This window comes from Eleutherodactylus coqui, chromosome 1, assembly GCF_035609145.1.
Source record: "Eleutherodactylus coqui strain aEleCoq1 chromosome 1, aEleCoq1.hap1, whole genome shotgun sequence".
Lineage (NCBI taxonomy): Eukaryota > Metazoa > Chordata > Amphibia > Anura > Eleutherodactylidae > Eleutherodactylus > Eleutherodactylus coqui.
Window position 1 is genome coordinate 507,347,962 of NC_089837.1, and position 19,660 is coordinate 507,367,621.

Here is a 19,660-nt window from a genome sequence, read left to right on the forward strand (position 1 = left end):
TGTATTTATGCTTGTGTGAATGAACCTTTAGGGCTCATGTCCATGCATGCACGCACCCATGATAAACAGTGAGTGGAGCCAATGAAAGTCAATGGACTTTCATTGTTCCATGCACACTTGTGGGTGGACACTGTGTATTATTATACAAAAGAAATAACTTGCAGCCTGCTCCATTTCTCTGCGTATCATACCCAATACATTGGATATGGACAGTGTTTGTTCTGTTCAGAGTAGGGAATTTAAAAGAAAAAAAAGAAAACTCACACTGCGCAGTCCGTAACATGTACTTCTCCGCTAGGAAAGAAGCATATGTTCTGCAATGTGTAAAACGGTGTGGAAGTCCCGCAGCACTTTACGTGTACAGCCGTGGGCATGAGCCTTACTGCAGTTCTAGACTCCTGGCTGATACATTATGACAAACTGCTGCTGTGTGAGCCAGTCAAGGAGACGATTTCTCAGCCTCTTTCACACTAACGTGTGTGTCTTCATGTTGGCCACACGCAGGTGAAAATCTAATCCCAAAATGAATTTGCTTTTTCTCATCCATCCACACGGGGGTATTGCGTGAAGAATACGCTGCCGTGTGGAGTTCCATCTATCGGCAAAATGGCTTCAACTAGCTGAAATAGCTTAAATAGAGCCAGCTGTCTTCGTTTCCAAGCGGCAGATGCAGGTAAACTCCCTCCCCTCCCTTTTTTTCAGCTCCTATGGAAATATATGGGAGCCTGCAGCGTTTTTTTGTCAAGACCTATCTTTTGATGCTGCAGGAAAAATTGGCGAGTGAAAATGGACGTCGATTTTATTGTGCGATTTTTTTTTAATTTATTTATTTTTTTTTCACGCGCCTGAAAATCACCCATGTGAATGAACGCATTGGAATCCAATGCCTCACACAGTAGCGATTTTCGGCTGACGTTTTATTATGGCTAAATAGTTGCAATAAAATGCTGAATGTGAATTTGAAAGAAGCCTCTGAATGTCAATGTTTTCATTCACTCACAACAAGCAGAGCTCTTAAAAACAGCGAGGAAAGACAAAACATATTAGGAAGTTGTAGAAGCTTTATTTCCATAAGGGTGCATTCAGACGACCATGTATCTGCTGGGTTTTCACTCCGGCCGATATACGGCGTCTCTCTCTGCAGGGGAGGAGGCTGGAAGAGTCGGGAGCAGTGCTCTGAGCTCCCGCCCCCTCTCAACTATTTGCAATGATAGGTGGCAGAATGGGGCGGGGCTAAATTCTGGGAATTAGCTCTGCCCCCGTCCCGCCTCTCCTCATTGAAAATAGTGCAGAGGGGCGGAGAGGGGGCTGGAGCTCAGAGCACTGCTCCCGACTCTTCCAGCCTCCTCCCCCTGCAGAAAGAGACGCTGTATATCGGCCGGGCGTGAATACCTGGCTGATATACGGTTGTCTGAATCCACCCTAAGACTGACAACCTCTTGTAGATCCGTGTAGATACCGCCGGATACTTTCTCATCTTAGATTCAGTTATTTACTGATTGGCTTCCTGCAGATTCTTCTGTTTGGATCATTTATGATTTGGTTGGTCATGTTTCTAGATGTATCCTTTTCACATACAAGTCCACTCTCACACGGGCAGGATTCAGAGAGCCCACTAACAGGCTGAAGAGAGAGAGATGATAGGGTTAATGAAGACACTCATGACTCCTAACCACATGTAAAACCAGCGGTGGGAGATGCAGCACAAGGCTGCGGGGTCTAGTAACCGAGAACGTCATGTATGATGCTACACCCCCCAGCGCTTTACATTAAATTACGGCCCCCTTTCACATGGGCAACAAAGTGGCGCAATTTTCTCGTGCTGCGACAATGCAACAAGTTGTTTATAAGCACCACTGGTCTGGGAATAAATTGCACATGTAAATGAACACATTGGCTGTGAGGGCTCATTCACAAGGTTTTGGTAATGTACTATTATCACTGTGTGTTTGCGCGGGTTCCATACGTTTTTGATGTATGTGCATATTTTTGGCTTCCATACTTACTGCGTTTTTCACGCATGAAAAAATCAAGGAGCAATTGTTTTCCCTTTTTTTTCTCCCACTGTCTCCCATGTGAATATACGTTCCCATTGACTAGAATTGATGATTTTTGTCCATAAATACAACAAAAATAGGACATGCTGCAGAGTTTTTCAAGTGCATGTCTGAATCCACCAATGCAAATCAATGGGATTGTTAGCTGTCCATTGAAAATACACCATAGCCGGCCGCTCACCATCAGAGCCGCAGGCGCCACTTCTCTCACTCTGTCCCTGCTTTGCACCCCGGTCTAATCCAGCTTGGACTGACACCTAAGGCGTTCTGTCTTCCTCTGCTTCTCTGGACGAATCACAAACGGGGCATCCTTCCCCGAAGATAGCTAGGATAATCTTTTCTCCTTTCTGAGCTATCTTGTCCTTTTTTCTGGGACATATACTACTTTTTTCCTTAGCCATCCGTCTCTAAGGGCATTCTCCCTGATACACACAGATTGGACACATACCAACTGTGTTAGAGTGGATGTGCAGGAACTATAGGGGAGTGTTCTGATATAACAAATTTTGACAGATTGTGCTGAACAAACGGGCACTAATCTGTACGGGTCTGAAAAAACTGGAAGACCAAGGTCTCAATACTGACAGACCTAGCAGGGACAACTCAGGGGGTCATTATCTGGCAACACTCTAGTAGCGGGCGACTAAGCCAGATCTGAGGCTGTCATCCGCTGCCTTGAGGTGCCACTTGACACACCTGAAGAGATACTGGTATATATCACTGTATATGCCAGATCTAATTAAAAAGACCATTTAAAACTAAATCCGGCAGCGGCACTAATTTAAGATACCGCGTCGGAATTGGCAAGCAAGAAGTGGTGACCGTAATCTTACGGGAAATATTGAATAAGTGGCACCATCTAAATAGGACCAAACCATCATTAACATCCTGATTTAGAAACAATGTTGCTGCTCTATTGCTCTATGATGACTATTCAGACACATGAATTAATGGGTGATAATCACCCGTGCTCCTGAGGAACTGCCCTTTACCAGGACAGGGAAACGCGTTGAGCCTTCTGAGCCTCTTTTGTTCAGCATCATTGACGTGTAATGAACCCATGTTCCTAGCCATCTTTGTATGTGTTAACAAAGATGTGCTGGAACCGAGTACTCATTGAAAACTACTTTAAGCATTATCAATATGCAAAACAATATCGTGTCCTAAGTGAGCTTTCTGAGCCTCTCTTGTTCAGCATTTCTGACGTACAATGAGCCCATGCCTCTAGCACCTGTATATGTGTCAACAAAAGTGTGCTGGAACCGAGTACTCATTGAAAATTGTTTTAAGCATCATTAATATGCAAAACAATATCGTGTTCTAAGTGGGTATGAATTCGTGTACCGCACTAGTCCTCAAACACCTATCCTCTAGTCTTGGACACAAAAAGGGGGGGGGGGAATCTTTTCCTTTTGTCAACTATTGGACCTTTACCCTGTTGTCATATTCATGAGCGGTACTTACTCCCCCTAGTCTACCTGGGAGACACACTACCCCACACGATCCCTAACTAGGGTTGATCTCTTTCATATGTGTGTTACTTGTTCTCCTGTGTATCGTCTGTAAGTGTTATATGTGAGTGCATGTTTTTAGAATTTATTAATAAAAGTCATTAAATTTTAAATATCTATATCTGTGTAGGGTCTCTGAAAAATTTATATAGATTTCTATACCACTGTGATTCCATTGAAAATACAGCTGCAATACAGATAGAAAACACGCCCGTTTGAATTGTCCTAATAGGTCCAAGTCTTGCCCAAATTCTGTCAGTTTCAGGCCTCTTACACAGGTGTTGATATTTTGAATGGGAGAAAGCCGTGACTAAGTCGTGGCTAAATCTCCCGATTTCTTGCCCATTCATGTTGCTGAGCTGTGGCGTATATTCACCGCATCCTGAAATTCCGTGGGCCGGCGGGTAGGACCTTAGCCCTGCAAAGGTCTCTCCCTCTCCCCTTGCCAGCTGATAGTGACAATAGAAGCTCCCATAGAAGCCTATGGCAGCTGCCTGCAAGGGGAGGAGGAGGACTTTAGCAATGCGAGCCACTGTTAAACACCCTCCTCCATCCCTTTTCTGACGGCTTTCATAGACTTCTATAAGAGTCTATGGGAACAGCCGGTGTTTTTCCACAAAAGGTAAGACAAGGCCTATCTTTTGCGACCATGTGTAAAAGCGGCCGGCCAGAATGCGCACCGTATGCAATATCTTTTCTGGCTGGCTGATTTTACGCACCAGAAAAATCGCCCATCTGAACAAATGCATTGGAATCCAAAGCTTCAGATGGGCGCGATTTCCGGATGGCGTTTTATCGCAGCAAAATAGTCATGATAAAACGCTCGTGTGAATAAAGCCTCAAACTCAGATAGAACTTGAATGCTAAAATTATCCAATCATCCATGTTAATAAGCCCTTATAGCAGTTTTTCAATTCAGTTTTTGGCCATCCAGCTTGTAGAGAGGGAACAGGAGATTTTAGGGTGTATCAAAAAATGTGGTAATTTGCAGTAGAAGCTTCTGTCACCTCACTGCTGCCGGTACAAGTACCTGAGTGTGAAGGTATTCATACACTTCCAGGAGGAATAAAGGAGGAACCGCTGCATGTAGAGTTTAGAGATGAGCGAGCACCAAAATGCTCGGGTGCTCGTTGCTCGAGTCGAACTTTCCGCGATGCTCAAGGGTTCGTTTCAAGTAACGAACCCCATCGAAGTCAATGGGCGACGAGAGCATTTTTGTGACCCATGCTCTGCTAAGGTTTTCATTTGTGAAAATCTGGAAAACCCAAGAAAGTGATGGAAACGACACAGAAACGGATAGGGCAGGCGAGGGGCAACATGCTGGGCTGCATTTCAAGTTCCCAGATCCCAATATTAAGCCACAATAGCGGCAAGAGTGCCCCCCTAACAATTTTTACTTCGGACAAACCCTCATTAGCAAGGCACACCTTAGCTAAGCACCACACTACCTCCAACTAAGCACAAGCACTGCCTGCGGGACACACCGCTGCCTCTTCTCCTGGGTTACATGCTGCCCAACCCCCCCCCCCCCCCGTACGACCCAGTGTCCACAGCGCACACAAAAGTGTCCCTGCGCAGCCTTCAGCTGCCCTCATGCCACACGCTGGCCTCATAGCCACACCACCCTCATGTCTATTTATAAGTGCGTCTGCCATGAGGAGGAACCGCAGGCACACACTGCAGAGGGTTGGCAGGGCCAGGCAGCGATCCTCTTTAAAAGGGGCGGGACGATAGCCCACAATGCTGTACAGAAACAATGAGAGATCCAATCCTGTGCCAACTCCGTCAGGAGCTGCAAATGTGGGCATAGCAATGGGGAATCCATGTGCCACACAGTATTCATTCTGTCAAGGTGTTGCATAGCTCAATCGACACTGCAAGGGGAAAGCCATCTGCGCTCTGCCCACATACACAAGTCAGTCAGTGTCTTTGTGCCAGACAGGTGAAACACCGCGATGGGAACTAAGTTTGCACCAACAGCATAGGTGGGTCCTAGGCAACCCAAGACATGAACAAAAAATTGATCTGAGCGGCCAAACATGGCAGACTTGCACCGCACCCACGACATAGGCCTCGGCCTACAGCTTCAGCAATCGTAGGCAGGAAGCGGACTTTCACTGCACCCAGGACATAGGTCTCTGCACAAACCCTCAGCAATCGTGGGCCTACAGCGGACTCCAATGCTAGCAAAGCTGTGCACGTCTCATTAGCGCTGTATTGCTCCTGTAGTTTGTCCCAATGCAGTGCCCCGGAGAGTAGAGCTAACGTCAGATTAAATACAGGTTGGCTTCGAACCACACTGCATGCCCCAGTCAGACCGAGGTTTTTTGTAAATAGTCACAGGCAGGTACAACTCCGCAATGGGAATTCTGTATGCACCCACAGCATGGGTGGCTCCCTGGAACCCACCAGCGGTACATAAACAAATCCCATTGCAGTGCACAGCACAGCTGAGATAACGTCAGATTAAATGCAGGTGGGCTTCAGCCCACACTGCATACCCCAGTCAGACTGGGGTTCTTTATAAGTAGACACATGCAGTTACAACTCCGTGTGGACCGACAGCATAGGTGGGTCCCAGGAAGCCACCAGCGGTACATAAATAAATCCCATTGCATTGCCAAGCACAGCTGAGGTAACGTCCGATTAAATGCAGGTGGGCTTTGGCCCACACTGCATACCCCAGTCTGACGAAGGTTTTTAATACATACACACTGGCAGGTACAAACCCCTAATGTGAAGTCCCTGTGGACCCACAGCATGGGTGGCTCCCTGAAACCCACCGGCGGTACATAAATGTATCCCATTGCAGTGCCCTGCACAGCAGAGCTAGCAACAGCTACAATACAGGTGGGCTTCGGCCCACACTGCATACCCCAGTCAGACTGGTAATATGTACCTTTACAGTAACCACGTTGGTGGGAAAGTGTTCGCGACTGCGGACCTAGTAGTGCGGTTTTATTTTGTTGGTTTTCGGAATGTGGCCAGGATTAAGTGGGCCGTGGCGGGGGGATGGGGGGGGCTCTCTTATTGTGTCGTTTAAGTGAAATTCTTGGACTACCACCACACCTACCAAAACAAAAGCATTTGCCAAGAATGTTTTCATTGTTGGAGGAGGAGGGGGATGTTTTTGAGGCACTACGTGTCCTCTCCACGTGTCCGTGGTTATATGCACCTTAACAGTAACCGTGTTGGTGGGAAATGGCCTCGCCGCCATCATGTTTTTGGGAAGCCTCCGTTTCCACACCCCTGTAACATAGCATTAGCAGCGGTATAGGCAGAGCCCAGAATTAGTAACATTTCAGCGGTAGCATTAGTACAAGCCCCAGTAACATTTCAGTAGCAACAATATGGTCAGACCCCAGTAACATTTTAGTTCCAGAAGTGCAGACAGACCCCAGTAACATTTCATTGGCAGCAGTGCAGACAGACCCCAGTAACATTTCATTGGCAGCATTGCAGACAGACCCCAGTAACATTTCATTGGCAGCATTGCAGACAGACCCCAGTAACATTTCATTGGCAGCATTGCAGACAGACCCCAGTAACATTTCATTGGCAGCATTGCAGACAGACCCCAGTAACATTTCATTGGCAGCATTGCAGACAGACCCCAGTAACATTTCATTGGCAGCATTGCAGACAGACCCCAGTAACATTTCATTGGCAGCATTAGGACAGACCCCAGTAACATTTCATTGGCAGCATTAGGACAGACCCCAGTAACATTTCATTGGCAGCATTAGGACAGGTCCCAGAAACATTTCAGTAGCAACAGTATAGACAGACCCCTGTAACATTTCAGTTCCAGCAGTGCAGACAGACCCCAGTAACATTTCATTGACAGCAGTGTAGACAGACCCCAGTAACATTTCAGTAGCAACAGTATAGACAGACCAAAGTAAAATTTCATTTCCAGAAGTGCAGACAGACCCCAGTAACATTTCATTGGCAGCAATAGGGACAGGCCCAATTACATTTCATTGGCAGCAGTAGGAACAGGCCCCAGTAACATTATATTGGCAGTAGTAGGGACAGGCCTCAGTAACATTTCAGTAGCAACAGTATAGTCAGACCCCAGTAACATTTGAGTTCCAGAAGTGGACAGACAGACCCCAGTCACATTTCATTGGCAGCATTAGGAACAGGCCCCAGTAAAATTTCAGTAGCAACAGTATAGACAGACCTCTGTAACATTTCAGTTCCAGCAGTGCAGACAGACCCCAGTAACATTTCAGTTCCATCAGTGCAGACAGACCCCAGTAACATTTCAGTTCCATCAGTGCAGACAGACCCCAGTAACATTTCATTGGCAGCAGTGAAGACAGACCCCAGTAACATTTCAGTAGCAACAGTATAGACAGACCCCAGTAAAATTTAAGTTCCAGAAGTGCAGACAGACCCCAGTAACATTTCATTGGCAGCAGTAGGGACAGGCCCCAGTAACATTTCATTGGCAGCAGTAGGGACAGGCCCCAGTAACATTTCATTGACAGCAGTAGGGACAGGCCCCAGTAACATTTCCGTAGCAGCAGTAGGTACAGGCCCCAGTAACATTTCAGTAGCAACAGTATAGTCAGATCCCAGTAACATTTCAGTTCCAGCAGTGCAGACACACCCCAGTAGCATTTCATTGGCAGCAGTAGGGACAGGCCCCAGTAACATTTCCGTAGCAGCAGTATAGGCAGAGGCCAGCATTGGTAACATTACAGTAGTAACAGTATACACAAACCAAGGTAACATTTCAGGAGCAGAAGTATCGGCAGACCGATGTTACATTTCTGTGAAAGAAGTATAGGCAGACCCCTGTAGCATTACTGTGGCAGAAGTATAGGTAGGCAGAACAGAGTTACATTTCTGTAGCAAAAGTGTAGGCCAACCCCAGACACATTGGTGTACCATAAGTGCAGGCGAAACCCATAAAAATTACTTGGATTACATTGTAGGCGAGGGCCCAAAAAACTTGGTGCACCGACAGTACAAAAGTACCCCAGAAAAATTGCCCATGTCCAAACCAGAGGGCAGGTCAAACCCACTAACCGCTTAGCTTACTGTGGCTTAATTTGTAACTAGGCCTGGAGGCAGCACAGCTTAAATAAAAATTGGTTCAGGTCACGTGGAAGTTTCTATGCTTTAATGAGAATTAAAAAGCTAAAATATTGTTTTAAAAAATTATATGAGCCTTTTGGGCCACAGAAAAATTTCCCGTTCGGGGTGATTACGTTAGGTTTCAGGAGGAGGAGCAGGAGGAGGAGGACGAATATCATACACAGATTGACAAAGGTAAAGGTCCCCATTTTTTTAAGGTGATCGAGAACAATGCTTGCATCCGCGGTTGCAGCGAAAATAATCTTTAGGTACTGCTGAGAAGTCTGTGGAAATCCAGGCTTTGTTCATCTTTATGAACGCTTATCCATGATGATTCCCCCAGCCGCACTAAACACCCTCTCTGACAAGACGCTACCCGCAGGACAAGCAAGCACCTCCAGGGCATACAGCGCGAGTTCGTGCCACGTGTCCAGCTTTGGCATCCAGTAGTTGTACGGAGCAGAGGCGTAATGGAGGACAGTGGTCCGATCGGCTACGTACTCCCTCACAATCCTTTTACAGTGCTCCCTTCGACTCAGCCTTGACTGGGGGGTGGTGACATAGTCTTGCTGGGGAGCCATAAAGCTGGCAAAGGCCTTGGAGAGTGTTCCTCTACCTGCGCTGAACATGCTGCCTGATCTTCGCGCGTCTCCTGCTACTTGGCCCTCGGTACTGCGCCTTCTGCCACTAGCGTTGTCGGATGGGAAGTTTAGCATCAGTTTGTCCACCAGGGCCCTGTGGTATTGCATCACTCTTGAACCCCTTTCCTCTTCAGGAATGAGAGTGGAAAGGTTCTCCTTATACCGTGGATCGAGCAGTGTATACAACCAGTAATCCGTAGTGGCCAGAATGCGTCTAACGCGAGGGTCACGAGACAGGCATCCTAACATGAAGTCAGCCATGTGTGCCAAGGTACCTGAACGCAACACATGGCTGTCCTCACTAGGAAGATCACTTTCAGGATCCTCCTCCTCCACAGGCCATATACGCTGAATGGATGAGAGGCAAGCAGCATGGGTACCCTCTGCAGTGGGCCCAGCTGTCTCTTCCCCCTCCTCCTCAGGCTTCCCCCCTCAGCCTCCTCCTCAATGCGCTGAGATATAGACATGAGGGTGCTCTGACTATCCAGCGACATACTGTCTTCCCCCGCCTTCGTTTCCGACCGCAAAGCGTCAGCCTTTATGCTTTGCAGGGAACTTCTCAACAGGCATAGCAGGGGAATGGTGACGCTAATGATTGCAGCATCGCCGCTCACCATCTGGGTAGACTCCTCAAAGTTTCCAAGGACCTGGCAGATATCTGCCATCCAGGCCCACTCCTCAGTAAAGAATTAGGGAGACTGACTCCCACAACGCCGCCCATGCTGCAGTTGGTATTCCACTATTGCTCTACGCTGCTCATACAGACTGGCCAACATGTTCAGCGTAGAGTTCCACCGTTTGGGCACGTCGCACAGCAGTCGGTGCACTGGCAGATTAAACCGATGTTGCAGGGTCCGCAGGGTGGCAGCGTCCGTGTTGGACTTGCAGAAATGTGCGCTGACCAGGCGCACGTTGCCGAGGAGGTTTGACAAGTGTGGGTAGCCTTTCAGAAACCACTGAAGCACCAAATTAAAGACGTGGGCAAGGCATGGCACGTGTGTGAGGCTTCCGAGCTGCAGAGCCGCCACCAGGTTACAGCCGTTGTCACACACGACCATGCCCGGTTGGAGGCTCAGTGGTGAGAGCCAGAGGTCGGTCTGCTCTGTCAGACCATGCAACAGTTCGTGGGCCGTGTGCCTCTTCTCTCCTAAACTGAGTAGTTTCAGCACGGCCTGCTGACGCTTGCCCACCGCTGTGCTGCCGCGCCACACCGACTGCTGGCGACGTGCTGCTGCTGACACATCTGGATTGCGAGGCAGGGGTTGTGTAGGAGGAGGAGGAGGAAGGTTTAGTGGAGGTGGCATACACCGCTGCAGATACCAGCACCGACCTGGGGCCCGCAATTCTGGGGGTGGGTAGGACGTGAGCAGTCCCAGGCTCTGACTCGGTTCCAGCCTCCACTAAATTCACCCAGTGTGCCGTCAGGGAGATATAGTGGCCCTGCCCGCCTTTGCTTGTCCACGTGTCCGTTGTTAAGTGGACCTTGGCAGTAACTGCGTTGGTGAGTGCGTGTACAATGCTGCGTTAGACGTGGTCGTGCAGGGCTGGGACGGCACACCGTGAAAAATAGTGGCGACTGGAGACTGAGTAGCGTGGGGGCGCCGCCCGTATCATGTTTTGGAAAGCCTCAGTTTCCACAAGCCTGTATGGGAGCATTTCCAGGCTGATCAATTTGGCTATGTGGACATTTAAAGCTTGAGCGTGCGGGTGCATGGCGGCGTATTTGCGCTTTTGCTCCAATGATTCTCTTAGCGACAGCTGGACGCTGCGCTGCGAGACATTGTTGGATGGGGCCGAGGACAGCAGAGGTGAGGGTGTGGGTCCAGGCCGGGAGACGCTTGTGCCTGTGTCGTGGGAGGTGGGTTGGATCTCAATGGCAGGTTGGGGCCTAGGGGGAGAGGCAGTAGTGCAAGCCGGAGGCGGTGAACGGCCTTAGTCCCACCTTGTGGGGTGCTTGGCCATCATATGCCTGCGCATGCTGGTGGTGGCTCCCCGGCTGATCTTGGCGCGACAATGGTTGCACACCACTATTCTTCGGTCATCCGCGGTCTCAGTGAAAAACTGCCACACTTTTGAGCACCTTGGCCTCTGCACGGTGGCTTGGCGTGAGGGGGTGCTTTGGGAAACAGCTGGTGGACTATTCGCTCTGGCCCTGCCTCTACCCCTGGCCACCCCACTGCCTCTTCCAACCGGTCCTGCGGCTGCAATTGCCTTCCCCTCTGAAGACCTGTCCTCAGTATGCTTATCACACCAGGTGGGGTCAGTCACTTCATCGTCCAGCAGCTCTTCCTCCGAATCTTCTGTGCGCTCCTTCCTTGGACTTACTGCCCTTACTACTGCCTCACTGATAGACAACTGTGTCTCATCGTCATCCTCCTCCTCACCCACTGAAAGCTCTTGAGACAGTTGCTGGAAGTCCCCAGCCTCATCCCCCAGACTCCGGGAACTTTCCAAAGGTTGGGCATCGGTCACGACAAACTCCTCCGGTGGGAGAGGAACCATTGTTGCCCAACCTGGGCAGGGGCCTGAGAACAGTTCCTGGGAGTCTGCCTGCTCCTCAGAATGTATAATTTTCATGGAGTGAGGAGGCTGGGAGGAAGGAGGAGCAGCAGCCAGAGGATTCAGAGTTGCAGCAGTGGACAGCGTAGAAGACTGGGTGGTTGATAGCTTGCTGGATGCACTTTCTGCCATCCACGACAGGACCTGCTCACACTACTCGGTTTTTAATAAAGGTCTACCACGTGGACCCAAAAATTGTGATATGACGCTGGGGACCCCAGAAACTGTGCTCTCTCCTACTCCCGCAGCAGCCGGCTGCGATTCACCTGGACCAGGAACTCGGCCTATGCCCACACCCTCACGTGCAACTCCGCGTCCTCGACCGCGACCGTGTCCAAGTTCTCTACTCCCACCCCTCAGAATAGTGGATTAAGAATCGAGCTGAGACAGAGCGGTTTTTTAAAATGTTTGTGAATTATTGCCGCACAGTTGGTGGCTGCCAGCGGTAATATAACGCAAAATGAAGCCAGAGATAAATTATAAGGAAGGCTGCACGCAGGCTTTGCTGTGCACTATGCAGTTTGGATGAACGTGAAGTCCCACAGGCCATGCAGGCAAATGCACTGTGTCACCGGTAGCCGTGAAAAGGATTTCTTTTTTAAATTTCCTTTTTTTTCTATGCCATGCAGGCTGAGGCTATGCAGTGTGTATTGCACTTTCAATCTATGGGCGTCTGACACACCGTACACTTGTGAGACAGCTGGTGTATAACACAGAGCGGTGTAAAAAAATTGGGGTTTCTTGGCGTACACTTAGAGGCAGACAGCGCTGACGTAACGCTAAGTGCGGACAGAAAAATATTTAAATGAAGGCTGCACGCAGGCTCTGCTGTGCAATACTGAGGTACTACAACTCCCAGCAACCACGGAGTTAAATGCACATTGTCACAGTTTGCCCTAAGAAGAACCGTTGGGGTTCTTGTAGAAAGGATTCTACATTACTACTGTCCCTGCCTGACCAATACTGCCCCTATACTGAAGTACAGACTACAGCCTGAGAACGCTATAGCCTGCACGCCCGATATACATTAAAAAAAAAGTGCAAAACTGCTCCCAGCACCCACAGCAGTAGTGCACTAGGTGAGCTGTGGCCCTAAGAAGGACCGTTGTGGTACTTGAAGACGCTAACACTATCCCTATAGCAGCAGCAGCAGCACTTTCCCTGATCTCTCTTAGCGTGTGTCTGTGGCTAGCCGCGGGCGGGGCTGATTTAAATACTCGGGGGTCACTTGATCTCGCCAGCCACTCACTGCACGGGGGTGGAATAGGGCTGGAACGTCACAGGAGGAAGTTATAATTCCTTCCCTGTGTTTCTATTGGCAAGAAAAAGGCGCAAATTTCTCAGGGAAGGAAATGAAATGCAGTCTAGTGCCGCATGGTGCTCGTCTCGAGTAACGAGCATCTCAAACACAATAATGCTTGAACAAGTGCGCTCGCTCATCTCTAGTAGAGTTCCAAGATAAGATGCTGCAGGATTTGTATATGGTGGGTAATGCAAGTATTTAGTAAAGCTGACATGTGAGGAGTGGTGACCACTTATGGTAGCATTCGCATATGTATAAGGGTGCTTTCAGACGACCGCGTATCGTCCGGGTATTCACGCCGGTTGATATACGGCGTCTCTCTCTGCAGGTGTGGGGGGGGGGGAGGCTGGAAGAGTCGGGAGGAGTGCTCCGAGCTCCCGCCCCCTCTCTGCCTCCTCATATTCACCGGTAAACAGGCAATAGTCCAGAGTTCCAGAGCACGTAAACTGATGCAGCGCACAGCAGGGCTTCTCCTTGTCCAGCCGGTCACACGGGCTGCCAGGGTCCAGCAGCCATCTTCATAAATAACAGTCTATATAAGCACACCTCTGCTAGGTGTTGAGGTGAGGGGTGTCTCCCTGTCCACCTCTTGCCTATTCAGCCACACAGTCTGGCTAACAGCCCTGCAGCTCCACTGAACTGTCTACCTGGCCCTCAGCCAGACAGTCTCTGTCTTTCCTTGGTAGGAACTGGCTTTTTATCTTGTTCGTGCTCCACCCCTTGGTTAACCCTTGCAATAGAGGTCCTGTCTCTGGCCCTCCTGTGTACTACACTACTACAATATATATATGTGTGTATATTAATATATATATATATATATATATATATATATATATATATATATATATATATATATATATATATAAATAATGTGTGTGTGTGTGTGTGTATATATTAATATATAACACACACATATACATATACACATATACATACTGAGTAGACTTAGCCCTAGATGCTCAAGTCTACTAACAAATACCAAATTTTATTCCATATTCATACTCTACCGCCTGTTGTGGTGAATATGATTGCAAACAATGCACGAATGTGATTTGGATGTGACATGTTGCCCGCGTCATATACGTTTTTACACATGACATGCAATATATTCGCGCTACAAACAAGTCTTTTTTGCACACATATCAGCGCATTTTATTGTACCTTTTACACAGGCAGGGCATGTTCATCTGCACACATCAGACAAACACACCCGGACTTAAATGGCTATTTAGCCTAAGGGCTCATGTCCACGGGGAAAATAAGAATTAAAATCCGCAGCGGATTTTAACTCTTCTCCCGCGCGCGGATCCGCACCCCATAGGGATGCATTGACCACCCGCGGGTAGATAAATACCCGCGGATCGTCAATAAAAGTGATTTTTAAAAAAATGGAGCATGAAAAAATCTGGACCATGCTCCATTTTCATGCGGGTCTCCCGCGGGGACGGCTCCCGCGGGCTTCTATTGAAGCCTATGGAAGCCGTCCGGATCCGCGGGACACAAAAATCATATTTTACTCACCCGCTCCGGTTCTTCTCTTCGGCGCCGCGCCATCTTCTCTCAGTCGCGGCCGGATCATTTTGCTTCCGCCCGGCGCATGCGCGGGGCACGTCACCGACGTCATCATGCACATCCGCCGAGCCAAAGAATGAAGATCCGGCCGCGACGAGAGAAGATGACGCCGCCGCGAAGAGAAGAAACGGAGCGGATGGGAGGTGAGTTTATTCTTATTTATTGTTATTTTCAGCGCTCATGTCCGCGGGGCAGGAGGGACCCGCTGCAGATTCTACATGTAGAATCCGTAGCGGGCCCGATTTTCCCCGTGGACATGAGGCCTAAGGAGTTCCAGTGGTGTTCTTTTTTTTACAGAATTATGCATCCATGTACGCATTGCGTACCTTTAATGGACTTCTATGAGGACCCCTTGTGTATAAATGAGCATGGCCTATATTTTTTGTGTGCACGATAAATGAGTGCGCAAAAAAAAAAAAAAAAAAAGAATTAAAATGAATCCATTTAAGGGTGCATTCAGACGACCGTATATCTGCTGGGTTTTCACGCCCAGCCGATATGCTGTGTCCCTCTCTGCAGGGGGAGGAGGCTGGAAGAGTCGGGAGCAGTGCTTTGAGCTCCCGCCCTCTCTCTGCCTCCTCTCCACCCACCTGCACTATTCTCGGAACTTAGCCCCGCCCCGTCCCGCCTCCTTTCATTGCAAATAGTGAAGAGGGGCGGGGAGGGGGTGGAGAGGAGGCAGCAAGGGGGCGGGAGCTCAGTTCCTGCTCCTGGCTCTTCCACCCCCACCCCCCTGCAGACGAGGACATCATATATCGGCTTGGCGTGAAAACCCAGCCGATATACGGTGGTCTGAATGCACCCTAAATCTGTGAATTCTGTTTTCTGCATAGTGTGCGCATACATACCGTATGCCCGTGTGGGCCACCCTTAGGGAGAAGCCAGTACAGCAGTTGCTTATAGATACTCACAACAAGGTTACATTCCTCATTTTCCGCTACTTTCGGTTTACATATACCACTCTTGTAAACGCGAGGGTTGGAATAGAGTTGGCAACACCCGCTGTTACATTCTGTATTTAGAGCACAGTAATCTCCATTGTTCTAAATGTAAAAGAGAGGAAATAAATATTCAGTGAATTTTAATTCTCTGTATAAGGCCTCCTTCACACCACTGAATACATTTTATCATTCGGCATGAATGCATATTTGACCCGATCTTTATTTGTGTATTCCATTTCATTTACACGGGTGCTGCTGCGTAAATATTAGGGGCAATTCAGATGGTCATATTTCCCCATCTGTACTTCACGGCACTCGGGACACATATTTGCCAATTAAGCTATTCACATGAGCGCTATTTCACATGGACCGAGTCCTGTTCTGGTCCGTGTCATGGGTGAGCAGGATATGTAATGTCCACTACCTGCCACTCACACAGCACATGGACCTGCATCTGTGTGCCATCATCTACGAGATGAGCCCTAGATTTTTACGCATTTGTCTGGACGCAGTCTTAGCCCTCATTCACACAGAATGTTTGTCGGTATTTCAAGTGTTCTTTTGGCCCTTTTTTTATAGCAGTTGTGTTGAAAAACCGTAAGCGGTGAGAGCTTTATGAAAACGCCATCCGGATGTATTTTAATTAGCATTCAAAAATGCTTTAATCCATTAGTGTCCACATACATGCTTTTTCATGAAGGCTACTAGCAGGTCTAAATCTATTATAAGCTCTTTTTTACAGAACTGCATTGAAAGCCTGGCATGAGATAAGCAAGAGCATGTCAGTACCTCTATCTAATTTATGGAAGCTTTGAGGTCTCCTGCCCAAATGGGCCAGTGCAGCGTCCGAGAAGTGGGCCCACAGCTGAGGAGATGGCAGGGAAGATAAGGATTTCTGTCACGGTGGCTCTACCATTTCCTCTCCAGGAGTTAGCTCGGGAACCGTCCAAGTTACAGCTGGGAAGGTCACAGGGAAAGGGTAACTATCTAACAGTTACCTTGAAGTTCGTTGTCACTCCTGATGCCACCGTTCCATCCTCTGCTGTGAATCCTGTAGGTGTAATAAATTGTCCATAAATTGTCCTGATGGATCGGAACCATCAGGGGAGCTGAAAATTCTCACCTGTCTTGTCGGCGGTGTCCCCCAGAGATCTGGTCCTCCCGGACCCACCGGTGGCCTTCTGTGCATGCGCGCCAGACGATTACGTCACGCACATGCGCAGAAGCCCGGGAGCCCCCGGCAAATTCAAAACCTCCTGGCTCCCGGCTCCTGAAGGTAGCCGGGAGCCAGGAGGTGTTACCGGGGTCCGCGATCGCCGCTATGCATCGCGATAGCGGCGATCGCAAAAAAGTTTGAAAAGTAAAAAAAAGTGCTAGTTTCACCTCCCCTCATGGATCGGATCCATGAGGGGAGGTGAAAATACTCACCTAAGTCGTCCCCGATGTCCCGATGTCCCGGGTGCCCGAATCCCCATCTATGCATGTGCGCCCGATGATTGACATCGGCGTGTGCACAGAGGGGCTCGAGCCCCGGGAAATTTAAAATCCCTCTGCTCCTGGCTGCCATGTGTAGCCAGGAGAGCAGAGGGATGTCACTGGAGACATGATCACTGTCATCCAATGGATGACAGTGATCATGTATAGTAAAAAGAAAAGTGTGAAAAAGTAAAAAAAAAAAGTTAAAAAAGTTTGAAAAAGTTTAAAAAGTGTACGTTTCATCTCCCCTCACGGATCATATCCGTGAGGGAGGATCAAAGTACGCACATAAGGCCCCCAGATTTATCCGCGGACCTTACCCCAGCCTCTGCGCACACGCCCGTCGCCAAAATGGCGGACGCATGCTCAAAAGCTGTGGATTGCCAGGATAATTGAAAATCTCCCTGCTCCTGGCTACAAAACTGAGCCAAGAGCCCGGAGATTTCACAGCAGGCCGTGGTGAGCGGTTCCTGATCACGTGTTCGCCGTTATCCAATGGAAAATGGCGATCACATAAAAGTTTTTAAAAAATTTTGAAGTTTCATCTCCCCTCACCGATGCGATCGATGAGAGGAGATGAAACTTTTTACCGGAGGCCTCCGTATTTGAACCCCGGCGCGATCTTCCTCCGTGAACTTACCCGGATTCTGTACATGCGACCGCCGGCAAAACACCGGACACATGCGCAGGAGTCGGGGAGCCCAGGAAACTTAAAATCTCCTTGCTTCCAGCGACCAACGCCGAGAGCCTGGAGCAGTGACCTCGTTAAGCTGTCCCCAGTCACGTGATAAAAAGGTAGCGATCTACCTTAGGCCGGTCTCACATGACCAGATAGGAATTACGGATTCCGCATGCGTCTGATTCACGGTAATACGCAGATCAATCACATTGGATTACCCAATTCCGCTCACATTAGCGGGTCGGAATTGTGTAATCCACTCGCAGAAAAGAGAGCGCAGCAGGTTCTATTTTACCGCGGCTATCCGCAGCATAGAGCCCATTGTGCTCCATGGTCGCGGATATACCCGCTGCCCATACGCAACTACGTTGTATACGGGCTGCGGGTACCCGCGTCATCGCTAAGTGACAGTGCGGGAAATACAAACAAAAAAAAAAGGTACTGCGCATGCCCGCCTGTGTGAGTACACAGTTATGCCCAGTACATTACGCAGCCGTACGCAGGGTCACAGTCGGAATCCGCTGCGGGCCTCCGCAAGCGGATTCCACCCACGGCTGTGTGAGCCCGGCGTTATTCAGACCGCTACCTGTAATACGTAATTTACAAGAAGCCCCGGGAACGCTCGCCTTCCTGCAATTCCAGGAGCAGCTTGTTGAGCATCTTCTGTGTGAGACCGCTGCACCTCATCCAGCTTACGGAGACTCATGGAACGCCACTTTTTACACCCCATACCCACCACTGAGGTCACGAAATACCCCCAAAAAGCATGAGAGGAGGGGCGATACCTGTTTTATTGACCCATAGACCCATTCCAACCAGCCTCCGTAATTACCCCTGTCTTCGGAAATACCACACAGTTCACATTATTACTTTTATTTAAGATTTGCGAACGCCAAAAAGGGCGCGGAGTGTGCTTAGGGGGGGGGGGAATTTTAGGGAGTCAATTTTTATTCCGTTCAAATAAGCAATGGGGCCTGGGATTTATTCAGTTGTGCCCTGAAATCCAACGGGTGTTCCCTCCTTTATAGGCCTTGCCATGGGTCCTGTAAGTAGATTAGGGCCACAATGGGTATGTTTCTGAACACAGGACAAACGGGGGTATCCATTTTGGGGTGAACGTCTTCATTCCTACGTACACTGTACAAAAAAACTGTTTTTAAATTTAAAAAACTGCCAAAAAAATTGAAAATCTTAACTTTTTCCTTCTGCTTTGCTTAGATTCATTGAAATACTGTGGGGTCAAAATACGCAGTACACCGCTAGATGAATTTGTTAAGGGGTCTAGTTTTCAAAATGGGGTCATTTGTGGGGGTTCTTAATCGTTTTGGCCGCTCAATGGCTCTATAAGTGGGCAATGGAGTCTGGAATTTATTCAGTTGTACCCTGAAATCTAACGGGTATTCCTTTCATTGTAGGCCTAGCCATGGGTCCTGTAAGTCTATTAGGGCCACAATGGGTATGTTTCTGAACACGGGACAAACAGGGGTATCCGTTTTGCGGTAAAAGTCGTCATTTATATGTGCGCTGTACAAATAAATCTGTTTTTAAATTGATGCAATAGCCCAAAAAATGAAAATTGTAATTTTTTTCTTACTGCTTTGCTTAGATCTATTCACAAAATGTAGGGTTAAAATATGCAGTACACCTCTAGATAAATTCGTTAAGGGGTCTAGTTTTCAAAATGGGGTCATTTGTGGGGGTTCTCTATGGTTTTGGGCGCTCAAGAACTCTACAAGTGGGCAATGGGGCCTAAAAGGACTTCAAGCAAAATCTATGTTCTGAAAGCCACCGATTACTCCTTTCATTTTGGGCCCCGTTGTGCATGCGACATAA

At 48.6% G+C, this 19,660-nt stretch overlaps 1 protein-coding gene across 1 annotated transcript in view; it reads right to left on the reverse strand.

Moving 5' to 3' along the window:
- Positions 1–1,041: 1,041 nt before the first annotated feature.
- The window catches only part of LOC136588366 (uncharacterized), a 53,922-nt gene continuing 35,303 nt past the window's right edge, over positions 1,042–19,660 (reverse strand). Inside the window, exons 5-6 of the mRNA XM_066587522.1 lie at positions 15,643–15,774; positions 1,042–1,623 (exon numbers count right to left, since the gene is read on the reverse strand). Of these exons, the coding sequence (XP_066443619.1) occupies positions 1,489–1,623; positions 15,643–15,774 (267 nt within the window). The 3' untranslated portion in view covers positions 1,042–1,488. The remainder of the gene's footprint in view (positions 1,624–15,642; positions 15,775–19,660) is intronic.